The 20,194-nt window shown below is 48.8% G+C and overlaps 2 protein-coding genes across 2 annotated transcripts; both read right to left on the bottom strand.

Annotated features, from left to right (window-relative positions):
- Positions 1-686: 686 nt before the first annotated feature.
- LOC126543614 (solute carrier family 22 member 13-like) lies at positions 687-2,387 on the bottom strand. Its single transcript, XM_050190721.1, has one exon. It carries the CDS (start codon positions 2,385-2,387, stop codon positions 687-689), a length of 1,701 nt encoding a protein of 566 aa, XP_050046678.1.
- A 12,085-nt stretch (positions 2,388-14,472) lies between these two features.
- On the bottom strand, positions 14,473-16,326 carry LOC126543611 (solute carrier family 22 member 7-like). Its single transcript, XM_050190720.1, has one exon. The coding sequence runs from the start codon at positions 16,324-16,326 to the stop codon at positions 14,473-14,475; it is 1,854 nt and encodes a 617-aa protein (XP_050046677.1).
- Between the last annotated feature and the right edge of the window lie 3,868 nt (positions 16,327-20,194).

The raw sequence follows: 20,194 nt of genomic DNA, 5'->3' as shown, positions 1-20,194 counted from the left end.
GGGAGAGACGGCGGCATTTATTTCTGCCCCCTTTGAAGATTAGCTTCGCGCCTTCTTCATTGCATCTCATTGCATGCATGGCTCGGTGCACTATAGTTTCATATTTAACTTACTAGGGGAACTGTGGCGCAGTGGTAGTCCGACCACTGTGGAAATCACTTTGGACTGTAGTCTTCAACTTGAAGTTACATTTGTAGACCGAGGAACAAAGTCTCCTTTATCGGGAAGTCCCTATTCCCAGTAATTTTGGTCAGGGGGGCATGCATATGTACTATACGTGCGCGTAGTCATTAAAACATCTGTGCATGAATTTATGTATATATTCGCAATGGAAAAAATCATGGTCCTTTTTTCCCATTGCCAACGTGCAGCCTGGAATTCTGATTAAGTTTCAATAGTCTCGTGGTCAAAAACACACATCAACTTTCAGAGGGCCAATGCTTTAGCTATCGAAAGGATAAAATTATATTTGTCAGGTAAAAACGAACGCTCACGAAACACACAGAAATACTCTGTACCGTCAAAACAGATAGGAAGTTAGAACATAAGTTTGTGCTTTTCTTTGGGCTGAGTGCAAATGAACATTTAAAATCGTTAATGTAGCAGATACGAACTCAAGAAGCGACTTTTTGATGTCGCCAACAGGACATCGCGCTCAGTCATTTCATGCTAAGCTTCCGGTGGCTTCATTCCATGATTTCCTCGGTTCGAAATCGACGAGACACATTAAAACTTCCAGGACTTTTGCTGCCACCACTTTTCCCGCTCTTCTTGCTGGATGACTTCGAGCTCTCCACGCTTCCGGTCTTGGACTTATTGCGTAATATCCTCTGTACGAGGGTTAGTTTCATGTAATTCATGGACATCCTGGTGAAGTATGAAGAGTGTCTGGACACGATTCGTGCTTCTTCCACCACTGTCGTCCGTGGAAGGAGCCGGATGACGAGCAAGGAGACGAAGAGGAAAAGTCCCGCAACGGCGAACACCAGGTCTTCGTGTCCAGCTGGCTTCAGGATGAGGGTCATTGTCGCGCACATGGCCGCGACACGCCCGAAGGCGAATGCCCAGCAGGCGACACCGGCGCGCACTGCGGATGGAAAGAGTTCCAGGACGTAGGTGAAACAGTGTACAAGGATTACGTTAGAGATGCCCTTGGACAGGACGAGTAAGGTCTTGCTGATCATGACGTATCCAGTACCGACCGCCACACTCAGCGCGCATTGAATGGCGCCCGTCAACAGGAAGCACACGCTGAGCACTCTGACGAGTGCGACGCCGGTCATCAGGAAGTGCATCCCCGCGTATGTTGTGAGTGTGACGACAACCGTGAGGCATGGGATCCAAAATTCGTTATACTGCGCTGTCGAGAAGACATCGAGGTAGAAAACAAAAGATATGGAGAAGCAAACGGCAAACATAGCTAACGCTCGACGCCGGAGGGAGCGATAGTCGACCAAGTCTTCCGTGTCCGAACCATCGCGACTTGCATGGTTCTTCATCTGTTCTCTCAGTTTCTCCACGAGACAGGCAGTGACAGAAAGCGGGGTATTGTTGGTTTCGGCAGCCTGCATCATGACTGCTTCGGCCGCGTCCAGTCTTCCTTTCGCGACGAGCCAACGAGGCGACTCTCGGGCGGTAGACAAAGCCGGGAGCAGGAGAGCCGTCGGGGCCAGGAACATGACCTGCTTCAGACGCCAGTCGATGACCATGGGTTTGATGATGACACTCCAAACCTCACATAACGCCAGGCCCAGAGCCGCCACGAGGAGCACTTGCTGCGGCCTGTGCGCGTGCGTCATCACCTCGAACGGTATGAGGCAGGTAAAAATCGTGTGTACCGCGACACTGGCCCCTGCAAGGAAGCGCACCGCAGCGTAGCGCACGTAATTTGTCGCCGCGAAGGTGCACACCATGCAGGTCATTACCGCTGCGGCGGAGTACAGTAGTATGACTCTCCTGCCGACGTAGTCTACGAATGCTCCGGCCAGTATAAGGGAAACAACGGCGCCGGCGTTGTGCAGGGCGACAAGGGTGGCTGGAAGCAAACGTTGGTCGCACACCATGTTCCAAGAGCTCACCGCACTTGCCTCGGGCGTCCTAACGTCGTAGTCCCACTCTTCACAGGGCACGACGCGTGTGTCGCTGGTGTCCTGTACACATCGGTTGTACCACTCGTCGGCCCCGGTTAGAATAGCGCCGATGTTGCGATGCTCAGCGGAATCGCCGTGTTCAGCGGGTGGCATGCAGCGTTCGTAAATGCGGCGGCGGCTGAAGCGTCCATCGGCCTCGATCGGTATGGCAATATTCTTCCAATCGGCTGCAGAGATGTTGAAACCGGCTTGTGGCTTGCACCAATGGTCGACGTCATCGGTGACGTGGGAAATCATCACGGTTTGGCAATGAGCCGAGAAGAGTCCGAAAAGAATGAGAAAGAGCATCCTCCTCTGGAAAGGGGCGTAACCAAAAGCTTCCTGGCAGTCAAACGACTCGCTTGTTCGGAGATCGGCGCCCGCGAGTCGGTGGGGGAGAAAGATGTCCATCGCCTGGTTCTGAGGTCTTGCTCTTCTGGTTTAGTAGTCCTGGACAGTCTCGGAAGAAAGGATTCCTCACGAGGGCTAGCTGTGCGGACCTGCCGAAACGAATACTTCTTCTTCTTCCCCAACGCGCGCATTGCACACTCTGTCACAGTGTACGGCGTTGGCATTTCCGCTTGCTACTTGGCGAAGAAAAAATTGTTCATTTCGGTTCGTCGTTTAATAATGCGACTTCCATGTCGCATTATTGGATGAGACTAGTAACATGTCCAACTAGTCTAGTGTGCTCCTATCTAAAGGCTATCCCATGAGTTTCTTTAAAAAATACCCGGTGGAACTCCTGTCATGATTAATGCAAGCGTTCATGCGAATAACAGTGACGCAATGTAGAGAGACACCATTTTGTCAAATTTTCCCTTCTTTCTAGTCGATTCGATCAATTTTCCGGTTCGGACATCTGCACTTTTTTGTTGCTCAACGATCCACACTGAGTGCACGCTATTGCTCCATTCGGTTAATTTCACCACTTTCTTCACGCTCGGCTGATCTTGACGCTGACTTTTCCACTTCGCTGTAGTGGACTTCTAAAATTTTATGCTGTCGATATGTAACACTTTGGTTCTTGTTTGGCTTGTATCATCATCCTCATCAGCCTGGTTACGCCCACTTCAGGGCAAAGGCCTCTCCCATACTTCTCCAACAACCCCGGTCATGTACTAATTGCGGCCATGCCGTCCCTGCAAACTTCTTAATCTCATCCGCCCACCTAAGTTTCTGCCGCCCCCTGCTACGCTTCCCTTCCCTTGGGATCCAGTCCGTAACCCTTAATGACCATCGGTTATCTTCCCTCCTCATTACATGTCCTGCCCATGCCCATTTCTTTTTCTTGATTTCAACTAAGATGTCATTAACTCGCGTTTGTTCCCTCACCCAATCTGCTCTTTTCTTATCCCTTAACGTTACACCTATCATTCTTCTTTCCATAGCTTTCCTTTTCGTAAGCCTCCAGGTTTCTGCCCCGTAGGTGAGTACTGGTAAGACACAGCTATTATACACTTTTCTCTTGAGGGATAATGGCAACCTGCTGTTCATGATCTGAGAATGCCTGCCAAACGCACCCCAGCCCATTCTTATTCTTCTGATTATTTCCGTCTCATGATCCGGATCCGCCGTCACTACCTGCCCTAAGTAGATGTATTCCCTTACGACTTCCAGTGCCTCGCTGCCTATTGTAAATTGCTGTTCTCTTCCGAGACTGTTAAACATTACTTTAGTTTTCTGCAGATTAATTTTTAGACCCACTCTTCTGCTTTGCCTCTCCAAGTCAGTGAGCATGCGTTGCAATTGGTCCCCTGAGTTACTAAGCAAGGCAATATCATCAGCGAATCGCAAGTTACTAAGGTATTCTCCATTAATTTTTATCCCCAATTCTTCCCAATCCAGGTCTCTGAATACCTCCTGTAAACATACCTCCTGGCTTGTATATCCGCGCATGTACACATAGGCACAGACCCATTCTGGAGGACGTTCACATACTTAGTTTCAAATTCGCATTTGCAGATACCGAATGGGCGAAGCGGAATATTCGGGCACATACCAAGTGACACTTGCCCAGTCGCACACATTCAGTGCCCAAGTTGTCTATTCTTGCACATAACTACTGGCACATACCCAATGTCCCAAGTGGTCTACTCCAACTCCACCTATTCGTAGACAGAACAAAATGGCGCACATACCCAGCGGCCAACAGGGATAGGGGAACATTCCTAATTTGAGAAAGCAGAGAGGCCGGCCGGAAAAGCTTTGTCTGTGGCCTGCTACTTCTTGCAGGGAAATGTGAGAAGAGGAAAGGTCAAGTTGGCGTAAATGATGTTAGATCCAGGCCGACATACTGAAAAGTGCCTGAAGTTCTCAGAATTTGCTCATTGCATTTAAATTACACTTTACAGTGGCCCATGTTGTCTATTCTTGCAGATACCCAGTGGTACATGGGAAGGAAAGGAGGAAAGAGAAAAGCAGAAGAGTGGGAGGTTAACCAGAATAACGTCTGGTTGGCTACTCTACACCGGGGCAATGGGAAAGGGGAAAACAAAGATCACAGGGAGAGAGAGGAGGGAAGGAAAGAAGGAAATTGCGGTGAGTTCGCTGACGCGTGTGGTCTTACTGAAATTGCCTTAGTAGTCACAGATGATCACACAAGCCCGTCGTCCTTATGAAGCAGAAAAGCGCCTTCGCCGCTTTATGGGCCGATGCAGCTCGGTCTCCTCCTTATAGAATTTGTCCAGGGATCACATACATTAAACATAAATTATAAGTGCGTTGCCATTGCCAAAGATACTGCAAACGACATCTTGAACGCGACGCACTGTAAAGACGAGTAAAATGTGTATTTGGTCATAAGAGAATATACACGTATGTCTGAAAAATTGTGCCGGAAATAACTGATATCAATGCTTCCATGTTTTCTCTATATTTAATACGTAAAGCAAATATCACACGAACTTTAGAGCTATATCAGTTTCAAACCAGCAAAGCAGTGTATGTCGCCGATATGAAAAATGTAAAGGCCATGAAATGAACACGATGCGGACAAATATTTTTATAAAACTTTATAAGCCTCCCTGCCTTTCTCTCAGTTGCAGCTCTCTCTTTCTCTGTCATTCAAGAAGCTTGTTTACATTTTTTACATATGCAAGGACCAGGGAAAAATCTCAATGACGCTTTCCTTTGTTTCAATTTGTTGTGCAGAAGCAGCTGTCACTGGTCGTGTATGATGAGTAATTGTACCAAAATTATGGTCTAAGCAGAGAGAATATATAGAAAGCAGAAGTTATGCAAAATGTATGAAGGCGAGGGAAATGAAAGTGAGCCAATGCGAATATATAACAAACAGGGTACTTTATTTAAAAGTAGCCTCCATGAGCATTTAGACATTTGTCCCACTGACTAACTAGTATCATGATTCTAATAAAACTCCTTGGGTTGTTGCTTCAAAATGTCTCTGACTATTTCACGTAATTGTACGACATAAATATGGTTCCCTTGAGATGTTTTTTAATGCTCCAAAATGTGGAAGCCGCAAGCCAAGAGGTCTGGGCTGTATGGCGGATGTTGCAGCGTTTCCCACTTGAACTTTGCCAGTTTTGTATTAACCACACCAGCGACGTAAGGACGGGCATTGTCGTGGAGCAAGATGACCCCACTCCTCAATTTTCCACGGTGTTTGTTCTTGATTGTGACACGCAGCCGATCCAACGTTGCATAACATGGCAAACGATTGATAGGCTCTGCAGGCTTAGCAAATTCGATGAATAATGGCCCCTGACGATCGAAAAAAGAAGTCAACAACACCTTTCCGACAGAAATGACGGCCTTTGCTTTCCTTAGGGGTAGTGAATTCAAATGTTTCCACAGTAAGCTTTGCCGTCGTGTTTCAGGCTCGTAGTAGTGGCACCATGATTCGTCCCCGGTCACAATTGCAGACAAAACGTCGTCACCCTCATCATGATACCGGATTTGATGAGTGAAGGCAGCGCCGAACTACTCCATATTCTAGCGGTGGTTCAAAATATTGGACGTCCATTGCGCACACAAGAGCTGATAACCGAGATGTTCATGAATTACTGTAGGTCCCGAACCGTGACCGATGTTCACACGCCCTGCAAATTCTTCCATGCTTATCATCCTTTCTTTTCTAATCAGCCTTTGCAATTGTGTTGGAGGCTATTGCACGGTGGCTATGGCCCGGTCTTGGATCGTCCTCGCAACTTTCCCGTTCTTCTTTGAACCGTTTGCTCCAACGCTTTACAGTGGCCAATGAAATGCAATATTGAACGTACACGGCGGCCATACGGCAACTAATTTCTTTTTGGGAAACATCATCTGTCACGAACCTCACGACACCCCACCGTTCAACTTTGGAATGTCCATTACGTGACGCAACCATGTTCAACCTAGTGTATGAGAGGATTAAAAAACCTTGATCCTCACACCTGCGTGTCACTTTTGTAAATGAGAGACGCCTCTGTGCCTCGCGCATGCGTCGCAGATAATGAAGCGAGTCAATATTGCGCAGGGTGAGTTGGCTCACTTTCATTTGACTCGCCTACGTACATTAGAAATACGAAGATACAATGGAATACACAAATGCGAAGATACACCTTGATAAATGACAAAAATGTGTAACTGGAAACAAAGTTCACTGCACATATACACAAAACCTCGCAATTAAGTATTTAAATATACGTATAACTATCCAATAAACCTACGTATATAAGCAAAAGTCACTATATATGATGCGTCAACCAAGGCAAATAAACATGTTGCGCAACCACAGATTCAAAGATCACCGCCCCCTCCTCCCTCCAATCCCCCGATGCATCGCGCGCGACTGAAGGCGGCGCGCTTCCTCCCCTATTTTCTCCCTTGCACACACAAGACTGAGCAACCATCGTCGGCTCACCTATGCCGCCCCCTCACCACATTTTGCTTTCACTCGCACATGCAACATGCCGAGGGCGGTCACGATGTTATCGCCTTTGAACTTCATAGAGAACATGAGTTCGACGGCGATGGCAGGAATGCGCCTGGAGCTTCCATATAACTGCTATCGCAATAATATAATAAGAGTACCCGGCAACTGAAGCGTCCCATGGCCCTTTATCCGCCGCAAGAGAAGTAACGAAATCGAAGTTTCACCATGCGGCAATTCGCTGCGCCGCAACAATGTCTTTATATTTCTTTTTGGGGCGCAGGCACCAAAATGAAAAAAAAAAAAGACGCGAAGGAAAGCATGTTGGCCACAATCGAATGCCCACTTTGGGCACCTCATGTGGCTACCGAATGAATATCGAAGAAAACGTGATACGCTTGACCCACAGAGAACCATACGCATACTCCTCGGCATCCTACACCGGCGAGACAGGACTTTCCGGACAGATTGCGCTCAAGCGAACGCGTTGCAATCCGTCGTGTCCCCGCTGTGATGGTGGCGAGGGACCATTCTTTCTTTTACTCATCTGCTAGCCAGAAAGCGTCCAAAACTCTGCCAGGCAAAAAGCCACTCGGTCGGACAAACGAATACGCACCGAAGTGCGCCGCGCGGTGGTCGGGGCAACACGAGAAAAACGCATGCGCTCTGGCTGGCTCTGGCAGCCCGCGGGTAACGAGAACAACAAAAGTGAAGAGGCTAAATGTGTACTCGCGAATAAAAGTAAAAGTCGAAAAATGAATAAGAACGTAGTTACCTTCGCTGGGTTTAGTGTCTTGACATGGATGCTTTGGCGCAGGTGAAAAACATGTTGATATTCTTTTCTGTGTCATAATGGCACGAATGAACCTCCACAACGCTTCGACTAATAGGACCTCGCTGCGTACTTAGCAAACTTGTCTGATAGGGTGTTGATTTGCTCTTTCTCATTGTATGGTCCGAGGTACGATTTTCGAAAACTTAATGCACCTTTGGCGGGAAATGTTTATAACATTAAACCCGCAAAGTTCCGGAATTATAAATCTAAAGCACGACTTTGGAACTGTCAGTGCACCTTTCGCATCAAAATGTTATGATAACTTTATAGACATAAAGTTTCAGAATTGAAATCCAAGCGCTCCCTAGATTCCACGTCCTCCGCGAGATGCAGCGACAAGCCCGCTAGCCATCAAAACACCTTTGAAACTGCTCGTATGGAGCTCCTTGGGAGGGGGGGGGGGGGGCATTACGATGTTACTCCCGCTGCATTGGCGTTGCCGTGAATTTCAGCCCAATTTCTTAATGTTTGCGCTGAAATGCCTTTTCGAGAGTGGAAAGGCCACTGGACAAAATCGAGCATGATTTCCGGCGCCGAGGTTGCTTTAGTCGGCGGGGCATGACAGCACGAAAAGATTTCAAGGGGGGGGGGGTCAAGCCCCATAAGTCCCCCCCCCCCCTCCCTCCCGGCTACGCCCCTGTCTTCTTGCCTTAGATGGCTACAAATTCCGAAAGAACCTCTATCGTGCTGGGAATTAGTCCGTAACAGTTCGTGTAGAACCCACATCCCTCAGCACAGCACCGCCATGCTCTAGCTATCACACCAGGCGCAACGACATATCCGCTAAGCCACCGCAGCGGGTAATGTACTGTTGAGAACGTAAAGGGAGAGAGAGAGAGAGATAGAGATCGAGAGAAAGAGATAGAGAGAGAATAATGGCAGCTGAAGACGTTAGGCCTTCTGCACTACACTGAGATTTATTGCACTAAAATTGACCTTAAAGTAGAGTTGTTCCTTCGTCCATCTGACATTTCATCTCGCACTAAAGATCTGGTACTGGTAAGGCCATGCGACATCGGCGTTTACTTTCACGCATTAGTACCACCGACCACCGACGACTGGAGCCACCTTGCTGCCTTCGTCGCTGTCATCACCTACGCCGAAAACAATCGAGATGTTTTCTAATGACTACTTATATACTCCCCTTTCGTCTCTATCGAGCCTCCGGAACTTTAGAGCTAGGAAATAAATAAATGAATGAATGAATCAATGAATGAATGAATAAAATAAAAGAAATAAGAGGCGAATGCTATTGATTCAGGTTTTAATAAAAAAAGAATGAAGGCAGTGCGGTATTTCTGCGCAACTTCAATGAGTATTTGAATCGTTTTTTTCCTCGACCTCGCTATTGCGAAGTGTCGCAGAGTTTCTTGCATTGTTTAAGTGGTCCTGTGCTCGTATTCCACGGCAAAATTGTGATAAGTACGAGTCTGGCGAGGGGGGGAGCTGACGTGGGTGAGCGTCAGAAATTTAACAAAAGCCTGCCTCCTACACACCCAGAGATTGGATGGTAGCGTGAGTCTAAGGTATAGCACTGGATGCTTTGAGGTGTGCACTGGATGCTTTGAGGTGTGCACTGGCGCCGACTGGCAAGAACGCACACACTTGCAATGCGCCTTTGCGATGAGGAGGAATGGGATAACGCTCGGGTACTGAAATTTAGTTGCATGAAAACCCGGCAAATCAACCTCGCAAACAACCACGCGTATACCTCGCAGCCTGATTGAAGCTTTTGTCCATAAACACAATCAATCAATCAATCAATCAATCAATCAATCAATCAATCAATCAATCAATCAATCAATCAATCAATCAATCAATCAATCAATCAATCAATCAATCAATCGATCGATCCCAGTATACTTCGGAAAACTTCAAATAGGGACAAGATTTGGACCGCGCCCTTAAGTGACCACACGAAGGACAAGCCTTCTTTTTGCTGCATGGAATTATTACCCGCAAATGTTTGCAAACTTCTCCACAGGTGACTAAGCTTCGTCCGAACTATAGCTCTCACTGACATCTCTCGCCGATAAAAGTGATTCGAATGCAGCACGTCGTCCCAGTGGGAACCGGTTGCCTCCAGGAGTCTCCGGTCTCTCCACTCGACGTAGTTTTCAGCGGAAAGTGGTACGGAGTGAAAAAGCGTTACGTTACCGGTAAAACTTGTCGGCGGTGTAGCCCAGATGGTACTCCTACTCCACCAATACTCCTAATGACGCTTGCTTATCGCGACTGTTGACCAGTTGATGCTTCCGTCCACTTTAAATACACGCGCTTCTGGAAAGTGCAAGTTACCTGCGAGTATCATTGGGTGAATTCCTTCGCATTCTATTAACATGTCCTGAGTGGTCTCTGGATTTTTCCTGTGCCGCCTACACATGCCTGATCTAGTTGCGAAAATTTGCTCCTGCATGTTTTTGTCCTTAGGAAATCACCTCAAGCTTCAAATCGGGAGGGAATTACCTTCGTGTTATCGCACGGATTTTCCCTTCAGATTTATTTCTTCTCATTCTTGTAAATTTCCATGGTCCTTGTTGTTTCCATTTTTTTCATCCAATCCATTGTCTATGTTTCTCTCACTTTCTTTTTGGTGACTCCTGGTTGTCTATTTACCCTTTTAATTTCAATTTGGTTGCCAGGTCGGTAGTGTTGCGACTTTGAGATGGTCCTGTAACGCTCGTCACCCGTTTCGTGACAGAGCGTCGCCAGCTCTCTAGTGGGTACCGAAGATTCCGAGTCAGGCGTTGGTGAGAATAACGAAAGGGACTTTATACGCTATATACAGTTCATTATACAGGAGAAGATCGGATCGGCACGGGAGCCAAAAGCTAACAGCAACCGCGACTGTTCCCGCACGGCGACGTCCGGCGAGACTCCAACGCGTAACACATCTCACTCCACTCGAGAGCGGCACTCGGCTCACGGTGCTTCGGTGGATTCGGTTCTCCTTGCAGGCGGCGGCGTTGGGTCTTATAAAGCCCAGAGAAACGATTGTCCCTCAAACGGCCCAATACAAAGCCAGCACTCGACGGTCGTCCGAGAGGTCCAACCAGCGACCGCGCTGGCCACCCGCTTCAAATTTGCCATGCGCGGTGACCTCCAGGGAGAAGAAAATACGGCGCCGGGCTGTCTAGTACTTTGTTGCACGTTTGGACATGTCGATCGCCGATGCTCCTACACAGGACGCAGCTGCCTGGCGGCGCAGCATCTTAAGTTGTCAAGGGAGCGTTAGGGCGCTGTGCCTTTCGCCGCAGCCACGGGTTTATCCAAAGGGCGTTCGCAGGATGAATTCTGCATCTTGTAGATTTGGAATCCGGGCTGGTTGTACGGGCACAACAGTAGGTAGGCAAAATTTTATTCGGCAAAAGGTGTTGTTCAAGGGGGGAGGGTATCCTGTCAGGTCTTGCCTGCCAGCCGCCTCCCCGGCTCTGTTCACGCCCTGGAGCTGATCCTCCTGGCTGGTCACGGCGTAGAGGGAGCAGTCATGAGAGAGTAGGGGGAGGGTCCTTCCAGCGGTCCCAGATAATATGGTTGAGTGTGGTAATCTCTCCACATAGCTTACTGTGGAGGTCGACGTTCCTTCGACCGTTCAGCTAGAAGAGTGGTCGGCTGTAGAGCTAGCGCCCAGAGGGGAAATTCATATATCGCTAGTTCGAATATGGCTGGATAAACAACAGTTCCTTTAAGGCGAAGCTTTCTTTCCAGCATCGCCTCCCTCCACCCCATTCCCTGCGCCTCTCTTGCTGAGCGTGGTTGTCTGCTGCTGCTGCTGCTCGTGCGTTCTCGCCGGATAGCTCACAGTCAGCGGCGTGATCTAGGAGCGATGGCTCACGCTACTTCGGCCGCAGCTGTGGAAAGTGAAGATGTAAATCGGGACAGCGGGTGTGGGTCGCTGGCCGCTTTAGGCATGTGCGATGTGTTCTCGGCATTAGTTCGCGTTGAAGCCAGATGCAGTACGAAAGGCAACTCACTCGCGACTGCTGCCGCGATTCCTCACGCAAGTGTGTTGACAGCGAGTGTCCGCCGTCATCGAACCGATTTGTGTTCACGTTTGCCTGTACGAGCGTGACACCATGCTTGTTAATTTAATTACAAAGAATGCCGACATATTTATGCGGCCGATAGAACAACTATCCATACTTCGTATAGACATCTCGACCTTCCGTCTTTCGGGGGAAAGTGCGGTATTTATTTCTTCCCTCTATGAAAATTAGCTTCGCGCCTTCTTCATTGCATCTCACTGCATCAGATGCAATGCATTGCATTGCATTAGGAGCATTGCATTGCACAATGAGAGCACGCCGCAAGAAGCCGTCGACGTGATCGAAGACCAGCTGAACAGTTCCGGTTTGATCTCATCACCGAGCAAGTCAGAACTGACGGTGCTACCACCGAAGTACGTTACACTTAACAAGAGCGAACCGAGGGATTACGAGGCCATCAAGATCGTGACGACGAACGGCCAAGTGATCCCGGAGGTCGACAAAATCCGGGTGCTCGGCCTGATTATAGACAAGCGACGGGGCAACGGCGAGGCCATTTTCCGCCTTACAGCCAAGATTACAAACCCAATACGTCTCATCAGACGGGTCGCCAACCACAAGGCCGGGATGAAGAAGGAAAGCTTAATTAGGCTTGTGCACTCCTTCGTAGTCAGCCACGTCACCTACGTTGCAGCTTTTCACAACTGGTTGCAGTGTGAAAAGAATAAGATCAATGCCCTGATACGACGAGCTTACAAGGCGGCGCTCACTTTATTCCAGTGTACGAACACCAACAAGCTCCTGAGCCTCGGGGTACAGAATACTCTCGAGGAAATTGTGGAAGCTCAACGGCGCGCCCAGCTGCAGCGGCTCTCTATGACCGAACTTCAATACTTCAATATTTGGGCGTCACGCCCGGGGCGAAAAAGGCGAGTAGCGACCTTCCTGTCACGGACGGGACCCGACGCCGCATTCGGGTATACCTCATCCCGAGAAACATGAACCCGGAGTTTAAAAAAGAGAGAAGAGCGGCGATGGCCAAGGCCTTCATCGACTTTCACGCCAAGGACGAGCACGCAAGGTTCATGGATGCGGCAGAATACCAGGGAGACAGCGCGGCGTTCGTAGCTACCGTAATCGAGGCGTCGTCCGGCTCAACGAGGGCAGCGGCGAGCTTACGGGTCCGAGAGGCGTGTCAGGAGGAGGTGGCCATTGCCCTGGCCATTGCCGACCCCGCGTGCCAGACGGTGTTGTGGGATTCGCGAAGTACAGTGTGGAATTATGCGAAGAGCAAAGTTTGTGATGAGGCTGTGCGCGTTCTGTGTTCGACGGACCTGCAACGAGAGAATAGGTATGTTAAAATCGAGTGGTTCCCGGCGCAAGCGGGCCACGATGCGTCGTAGCAGCACGATAACCACAAGGAGACGGCACACGTATTGGCACGAGCGCTAACCAACCGCGCCGCTGCAAGCGACCGTCCAACACGGTGTAGTGCCAAGGACCGCATGACGACGTTCAACGAACTTAAACAGTTTCACCGTCTGGCTCGAAGGACTTTCCAATTCCCGCACCCGGGGCTGAACCGAGCGGAGGTGGTGTTGCTCAGACAATTACAAACTGGTTCCTTGCCCACCGCCGTGTTAATGAATCATCTGTACCCGAAAGTGATGTGTGCTGCCTGTGCCAGCGGGAGAGGGCCACCCTGACGCACATCCTATGGTATTGCTCCAAGTTCCCCGACGAAGTTTCGACAAGTTCAACGATTCCGCCGTGACTCGCGGCTGCGGCGGAATGCTACGACCACGAAATCCAAACCTGAGCCGTCCCGCTGGTCTCGGTGGCTCTTTAATTACAAAGGACGAGCGAAACCGACGGGTCTGTCCCCCTCAGGGGACAGATCGCGGGAGTAACACGCGCTGGAGTTGAGTAGAGACCACCCGCTGACAAGACGTCCGGGGCCCACGTCGCGGCGCCGTTTAGTCATGGTGTCGTTCTACAGGCGACTAAATAAAGTTGTTTCTCTCTCTCTCATTGCATGGCTCGGTGCACATTAGTTTTATATTTAACTTACTAGGGGAACTCTGGCGCGGTGGTAGTCCGACCATTGTGGAAATCATTTCGGACTGTAGTCTTCAATTTGAAGTTAGTTACATTCGTGGGCCGAGGAACAAAGTCGCCTTTATCGGGGAATCCCTAGTCCACGTAATTTTGGTCAGGGTAGTATGCATATATATGTGCACGTGGTCATTATATCATGTGTGCTTGCGTTTATGTGTATATTCGCAATAAAAAAAAACATACTTTTTTCCATTCCCAACGTGCAGCCTGGAATTCTGATGTAAGTGTCAGTAGTCTCTCGGTGAAACACACACATCATCTTTCAAAGGGCCAAATCATCAGCTATCCAAGGATAAAATTATATTTGCCAGGTAAAAAAAAAAAAAAACTCACGAAACACACAAATATACTCTGTGCCGTCGAAACAGAAAGGAATTAAGCTATAACATAAGTTCGTGATTTTCTTTGTTAGGAGTGCAAAAGAACATTTAAAATCATAATTATAGCAGACCAAAACACAAGAAGCGACATTTGATGTCGCGAAATGGACATCGCGCTCAGTAATTTCATACAAATTTTCCGGTGGCTTCACTCCAGCATTGGCTTGGTTTGAAATCGACGAGACACATTAAAAATGCCAGGACTTTTGCTACCAGCAGTCCTCCCACTCTTCCTGCTGGATGACTTGGAGCTCTCCAGGCTTCCGGTCTTGCACTTCTTGGGTAATATCCCCTGTACGAGGGTTCGTTTCATGTGATCCATGGACATCCTGGAGTAGTCTGAAGTGCTCCTTGCCACGATTCGTGCTTCTTCCACCACTGTCGTGCGTGGCAGGACGCGGATGACGAGAAGGGAGACGAAGAGGAAAAGTCCCGCAATGGCGAACATCAGGTCTTCGTGTCCGGCTGGCTTCAGGACGAGGGTCATTGCCGCGCACACGGTCGCGACACGCCCGAAGGCAAACGCCCAGCAGAAGACACCGGCTCGCACTGCCGATGGAAAGAGTTCCAGGACGTAGGTGAAACAGTGCACAAGGATTACGGTAGAGACGCCCTTGGACAGCACGAGTAATGTCTTGCTGATCATGACGTATCCACCGCCCACCGCCACACTCAGCGAGCATTGAATGGTACCCGTCAACAGGAAGCACACGCTGAGCACTCTGACGAGTGCGACGCCGGTGATCAGGAAGTGCATCCCCGCGTACGCCGCCAGTGTGATGACAACTGTGAGGCACGGGATCCAAAATTCGTTATACTGCGCCGTTGAGAAGGCGTTGAGGTAAAAAACAAAAGATATGGAGAAGCAAACGGCAAACATGGCCAACGCTCGACGCCGGAGGGAGCGATAGTCGACCAAGTATTCCGTGTGCGCACCTTCGCGACTTGCGTGGTTCTTGATCTGTTCTCTCAGCTTGTCCACGAGACAGGCCGTGAAAGGAAGTGGGACATTGTTGGTTTTGGCCGCCTGCATCATGACTGCTTCGGCCGCGTCTATTCTTCCTTTCGCGACGAGCCATCGGGGCGACTCTCGGGCGGTAGTCAAAGCTGGGAGCAGGAGAGCCGTCGGGGCCAGGAACACAACCTGCTTGAGACGCCAGTCGATGACCACCGGTTTGATGATGACACTCCAAACCTCACATAACGTGATGCCAAGAACCGACAGGAGGAGCATTTGCTGCGGCCTGTGCCCGTGCGTCATCACCTCGAACGGTATGATGGAGGCAAACATGGTGTTTATCGCGACACTGGCCCCAGTAAGGAAGCGCACTACAGCGTAGCCTACGTAATTTGTGGCCGCGATGGTGCACACCGTGCAGGTCGCTGCCGCTGCGGCGGAGGACAGCAGCATGGCTCTCCTTCCGACGTAGTCAACGAAGGCTCCGGCTAGGACGAGGGAAACAACGGCGCCAGCGTTCTGCAGGGCGACAAGTGTGGCCGGAAGCAAGCGTTCGTCGCACACCATGTTCCAAGAGCTCACCGCACTGGCCACGGCCGTCCGAACGTCGTAGTCCCACTCTTCACAGGGCGCGTCGCGTTGGTCGCTGGTGTTTTGGAAGCAGCGTTTGTACCACTCGTCAGCCCCGGTTAGTACAGCGGCGCTCTTGCGATGCTCAGCGGAATCGCCGTGGTCAGCAGGTGGCTTGCAGCGTTCGTAAATACGGCAGCGGCTGAAGCGTCCATCGGCCTCGATCGGTATGGCAATATTCTTCCAATCGGCTGCAGAGATGTTTAAACCGGCGAGCGGCTTGCACCAATGGTCGATGTCACCGGTGACAAGGGTGATCACCACGGTTTGGCAATTAGCCGAGAAGAGTCCTAGAAGAACGAGAACGAGCATCCTTGTCTGAAAAGGGCCGTGACCAAAGGCTTCCTCGCAGTCAAAAGACTCGCTTGTTCGGAGATCGGCGCCGGCCAGTCGCTGGGGGAGGACGACGTCCATCGCCTGGTTCTCAGATGTCGCTCTTCGGGTTTAGTAGTGTTGTGCGGTATCAAAAAGCCGATTCCAGACGAGAGCTAGTGGTGCGAAGGGGCGGGAACGAAAACTTCTTCTTCTTCATCAGCTCGCGCACTTTACACTCTATCACAGTGTCGCGCGCCTTTGTACGGCGTTGGCATCTCCGCTTTATATTTGGCGAACAAAAAATAGTTCATTTCCCTTCATCCTTCAATAAGGCGATTACCATAATTATCCTAGGAACCTGTCCTGCTAGTCTGGTGTGCTCTTATCTGAATGTTATTCCATTATTTGCTTTAGAAAGAATATTCGGTGGAGCTCCTGTGAGGATCAATGCAGGCGTTCATGCGAATAACACCGAAGCAATGTAGGGACACGCTGTCTTGTTGCATTTTTGCCTTCTGTGTAGTCGACTTCGGTCAATTTTCTGGTACGGACATCTTCACTTTTTTGTTGCTCAACGAGCCACACTCAGTGCGCGCTATTGTCCCATTCGGTTCATTTCACCACTTTCTTCACGCTCGGCTGTTCTTTATTCTGGCTTTTTCCCTTCTCTGTAGTTGACTTCTAAAATTTTATGATGCCGATACGTAACTCCTCGGCTCTTCTTTTTACTTGTCTATCGGGGCGCCTGCTCAGTGGCACGTACCCGTTCTAGAGGACGTTCACATACTTAGTTTCACATTTGCATTTGCACATAGCGAATGGACAAAGCGGAATATTCGGGCACACACCCAGTGACACATGCCCAGTCGCACATATTCAGGGGCCCAAGTCGTCTATTCTTGCACATAACTAGTCGCACATACCCAATGTCCCAAGTGGTCTGCTCCAACATTACCTATTCGGAGAAAGAACAAAATGGCGCCCATACCCAGCGGCCAAGAAGGATGGGGGAACATTTCTAATGTGAGAAAGCAGTGAGGCCGGTCGGAAAAGCTTTGTCTGTGACCTGGTACACTGCGCAGGGTGAAGTGATAAGGGGAAAGGCCAAGTTGGCGTAAAGGATGTTAGATTCAGGCAGACATACTGAAGAGTTCCTGAAGTTCTTAGAGAATGGTAATTACATTAAAATTTCTCTTTACAGTGCCCCATGTTGTCTAATATTATAGATACCTTGTGGTACATGCCCATTACACACACCCAATGGGCCACTTTGCCTTTTAGGATACATACACAGTGGGTAACTCCTGCGGTGGCGAAGAGGTAGAGCATCCGCCTGGCGTGTAAGAGGACCGTAGTTCTAATTCCGGTGCCGCGCAATTTTCCACCGGATAAAAAAAAAATTCCGCGTGTTGATAAAATTGCGTAAACAGGGCTGCAGTGCGGCCTGATCCCGGCGACGAGAACCGGTAACGCACTCTCACACCAGAGCAGGATTGGCCACCCTGGTGCAGCACTTGGCCCCAACCTCCTATATGAATACAACAATCAAACCCCGGCCCTCAGTCCCCTGCAGCCGCTAGTAAATATTCAGCTAGACTAATTTAGTTATTAAGGCATGCTATTCATACAGGCCGCCATTGAAATCTGAACCTGGCAACGTTTAACGTTATCTAGTGAGGCGAGTCTAGCAAAGTTACTGGAGGAATTAGAGGGTAGTAAATGGTATATAATAGGGCTCAGTGAGGTTAGGAGGACAAAAGAAGCATATACAGTGCTAAAAAGCGGGCACGTCCTGTGCTACCGGGGCTTAGCGGAGAGACCAGAACTAGCCGTCAGATTCCTGATTAGTAAGGATATAGCTGGTAATATACAGAAATTCTATAGCATTAACGAGAGGGTGGCAGGCCTTGTTGTGAAACTTACTAAGAGGTACAAATTGACGGTCGTACAGGTATACGCCCCTACATCCACTCATGATGACCAAGAAGTCGAAAGCTTCTATGAAGACGTGGAATCGGCGTTGGGTAAAGTCAAAACAATATACACTATACTGATGGGCGACTTCAATGCCAGGGTAGGCAAGAAGCAGGCTGGAGACAAGTCAGGGGGGGAATGTGGCATAGGCTCTAGGAATAGCAGGGGAGAGTTATTAGTACAGCTTGAAAAACAGAATAATATGCGGATAATGAATACCTTCTTCCGCAAGCGGGATAGCCGAAAGGGCACGCGGAGGAGCCCGAATGGCGAGACTAGAAATGAAATAGACCTCATACTCCGTGCCAACCCTGGCATCATACAAGATGTGGACATGCTCGGCAAGGTGCGCTGCAGCGACCATAGGATGGTAAGAACTCGAATTAGCCTAGACTTGAGGACGGAACGGAAGAAACTGGTACATAAGAAGCCAATAAATTAGTTAGCGGTAAGAGGGTGACTAGAGGAATTCCGGATCAAGCTACAGAAGAGGTATTCGGCATTAACTCAGGAAGAGGACCTTAGTGTTGAAACAATGAACGACAATCTTATGGGAATCATTAAGGAGTGTGCAATAGAAGTCGGTGGTAACTTCGTTAGACAGGATACCAGTAAGCTATCGCAGGAGACGAAATATCTGATCAAGAATCGCCAATGTATGAAAGCCTCTAACCCTACTGCTAGAATAGAACTGGCAGAACATTCTAAGTTAATCAACAAGCGTAAGACAGCTGACATAAGGAACTATAATATGGATAGAATTGAACATGCTCTCAGGAACGGAGGAAGCCTAAAAGCAGTGAAGAAGAAGCTAGAAATAGGCAAGAATCAGATGTCTGCGTTAACAGACAAAGCAGGCAATATCATTACTAATATGGATGAGATAGTTCAAGTAGCTGAGGAGTTCTATAGAGATTTATACAGTACCAGTAGCACCCAGAACGATAGTGTGAGAGAGAATAGTCTAGAAGAATTTGAAATCCCACAAGTAACGTCGGAAGAAGTAAAGAACGCCTTGGGAGCTATGCAAAAGGGGAAGGCAGCTGGGGAGAATCATGTAACAGCAGATTTGTTGAAGGATGGTGGGCACATTGTTCTAGAAAAACTGGCCACCCTTTATACACAATGGCTCATGACCTCGAGCGTACTGGAATCTTGGAAGAACGCTAACACAATCCTAATCCATAAGAAAGCGGACGCCAAAGACTTGAAAAATTATAGACCGATCAGCTTACTGTCCATTGCCTACAAAGTGTTTACTAAGCTAATCCCAAATATAATCAGGAACACTTTAGACATCTGTCAACCAAAGAACCAGGCAGGATTCCGTAAAGGCTACTCAACAATAGACCATATTCACACTATCAATCAGGTGATAGAGAAATGTGCGGAATATAATCAACCCTTATATATAGCTTTCATTGATTACGAAAAAGCGCTTGATTTGGTCGAAACCTCAGTAGTCATGGAGGCACGAAGGAATCAGAGTGTAGACGAGCCATATGTAAAAATACTGAAAGTTATCTATAGCGGCTCCACAGCCACCGTAGTCCTCCAAAAAGAAAGCAACAAAATCCCAATAAAAGAAAAGGCGTCAGGCAGGGAGATACGATCTCTTCAATGCTATTCACTGCGTGCTTACTGCGTGCTTATTAACTCAGGGGACCAATTGCAATGCATGCTCACTGACCTGGAGAGGCAAAGCAGAAGGGTGGGTCTAAAAATTAATCTGCAGAAAACTAAAGTAATGTTTAACAGTCTCGGAAGAGAACAGCAGTTTCCGATAGGTAGCGAGGCACTGGAAGTGGTAAGCGAATACATCTACTTAGGGCAGGTAGTGACCACGGACCCGGATCATGAGACTGAAATAATCAGAATAAGAACGGGTTGGGGTGTGTTTGGCAGGCATTTTCAAATCATGAACAGCAGATTGCCACTATCCTTCATGAGAAAAGTATATAACAGCCGTGTTTTACCAGTACTCACGTATGGC

Source organism: Dermacentor andersoni, chromosome 10 (genome assembly GCF_023375885.2).
Source record: "Dermacentor andersoni chromosome 10, qqDerAnde1_hic_scaffold, whole genome shotgun sequence".
NCBI lineage: Eukaryota > Metazoa > Arthropoda > Arachnida > Ixodida > Ixodidae > Dermacentor > Dermacentor andersoni.
The sequence above is the reverse complement of the archived record's forward strand: the minus strand, read 5'-3'. Positions and strand labels throughout refer to the sequence as shown.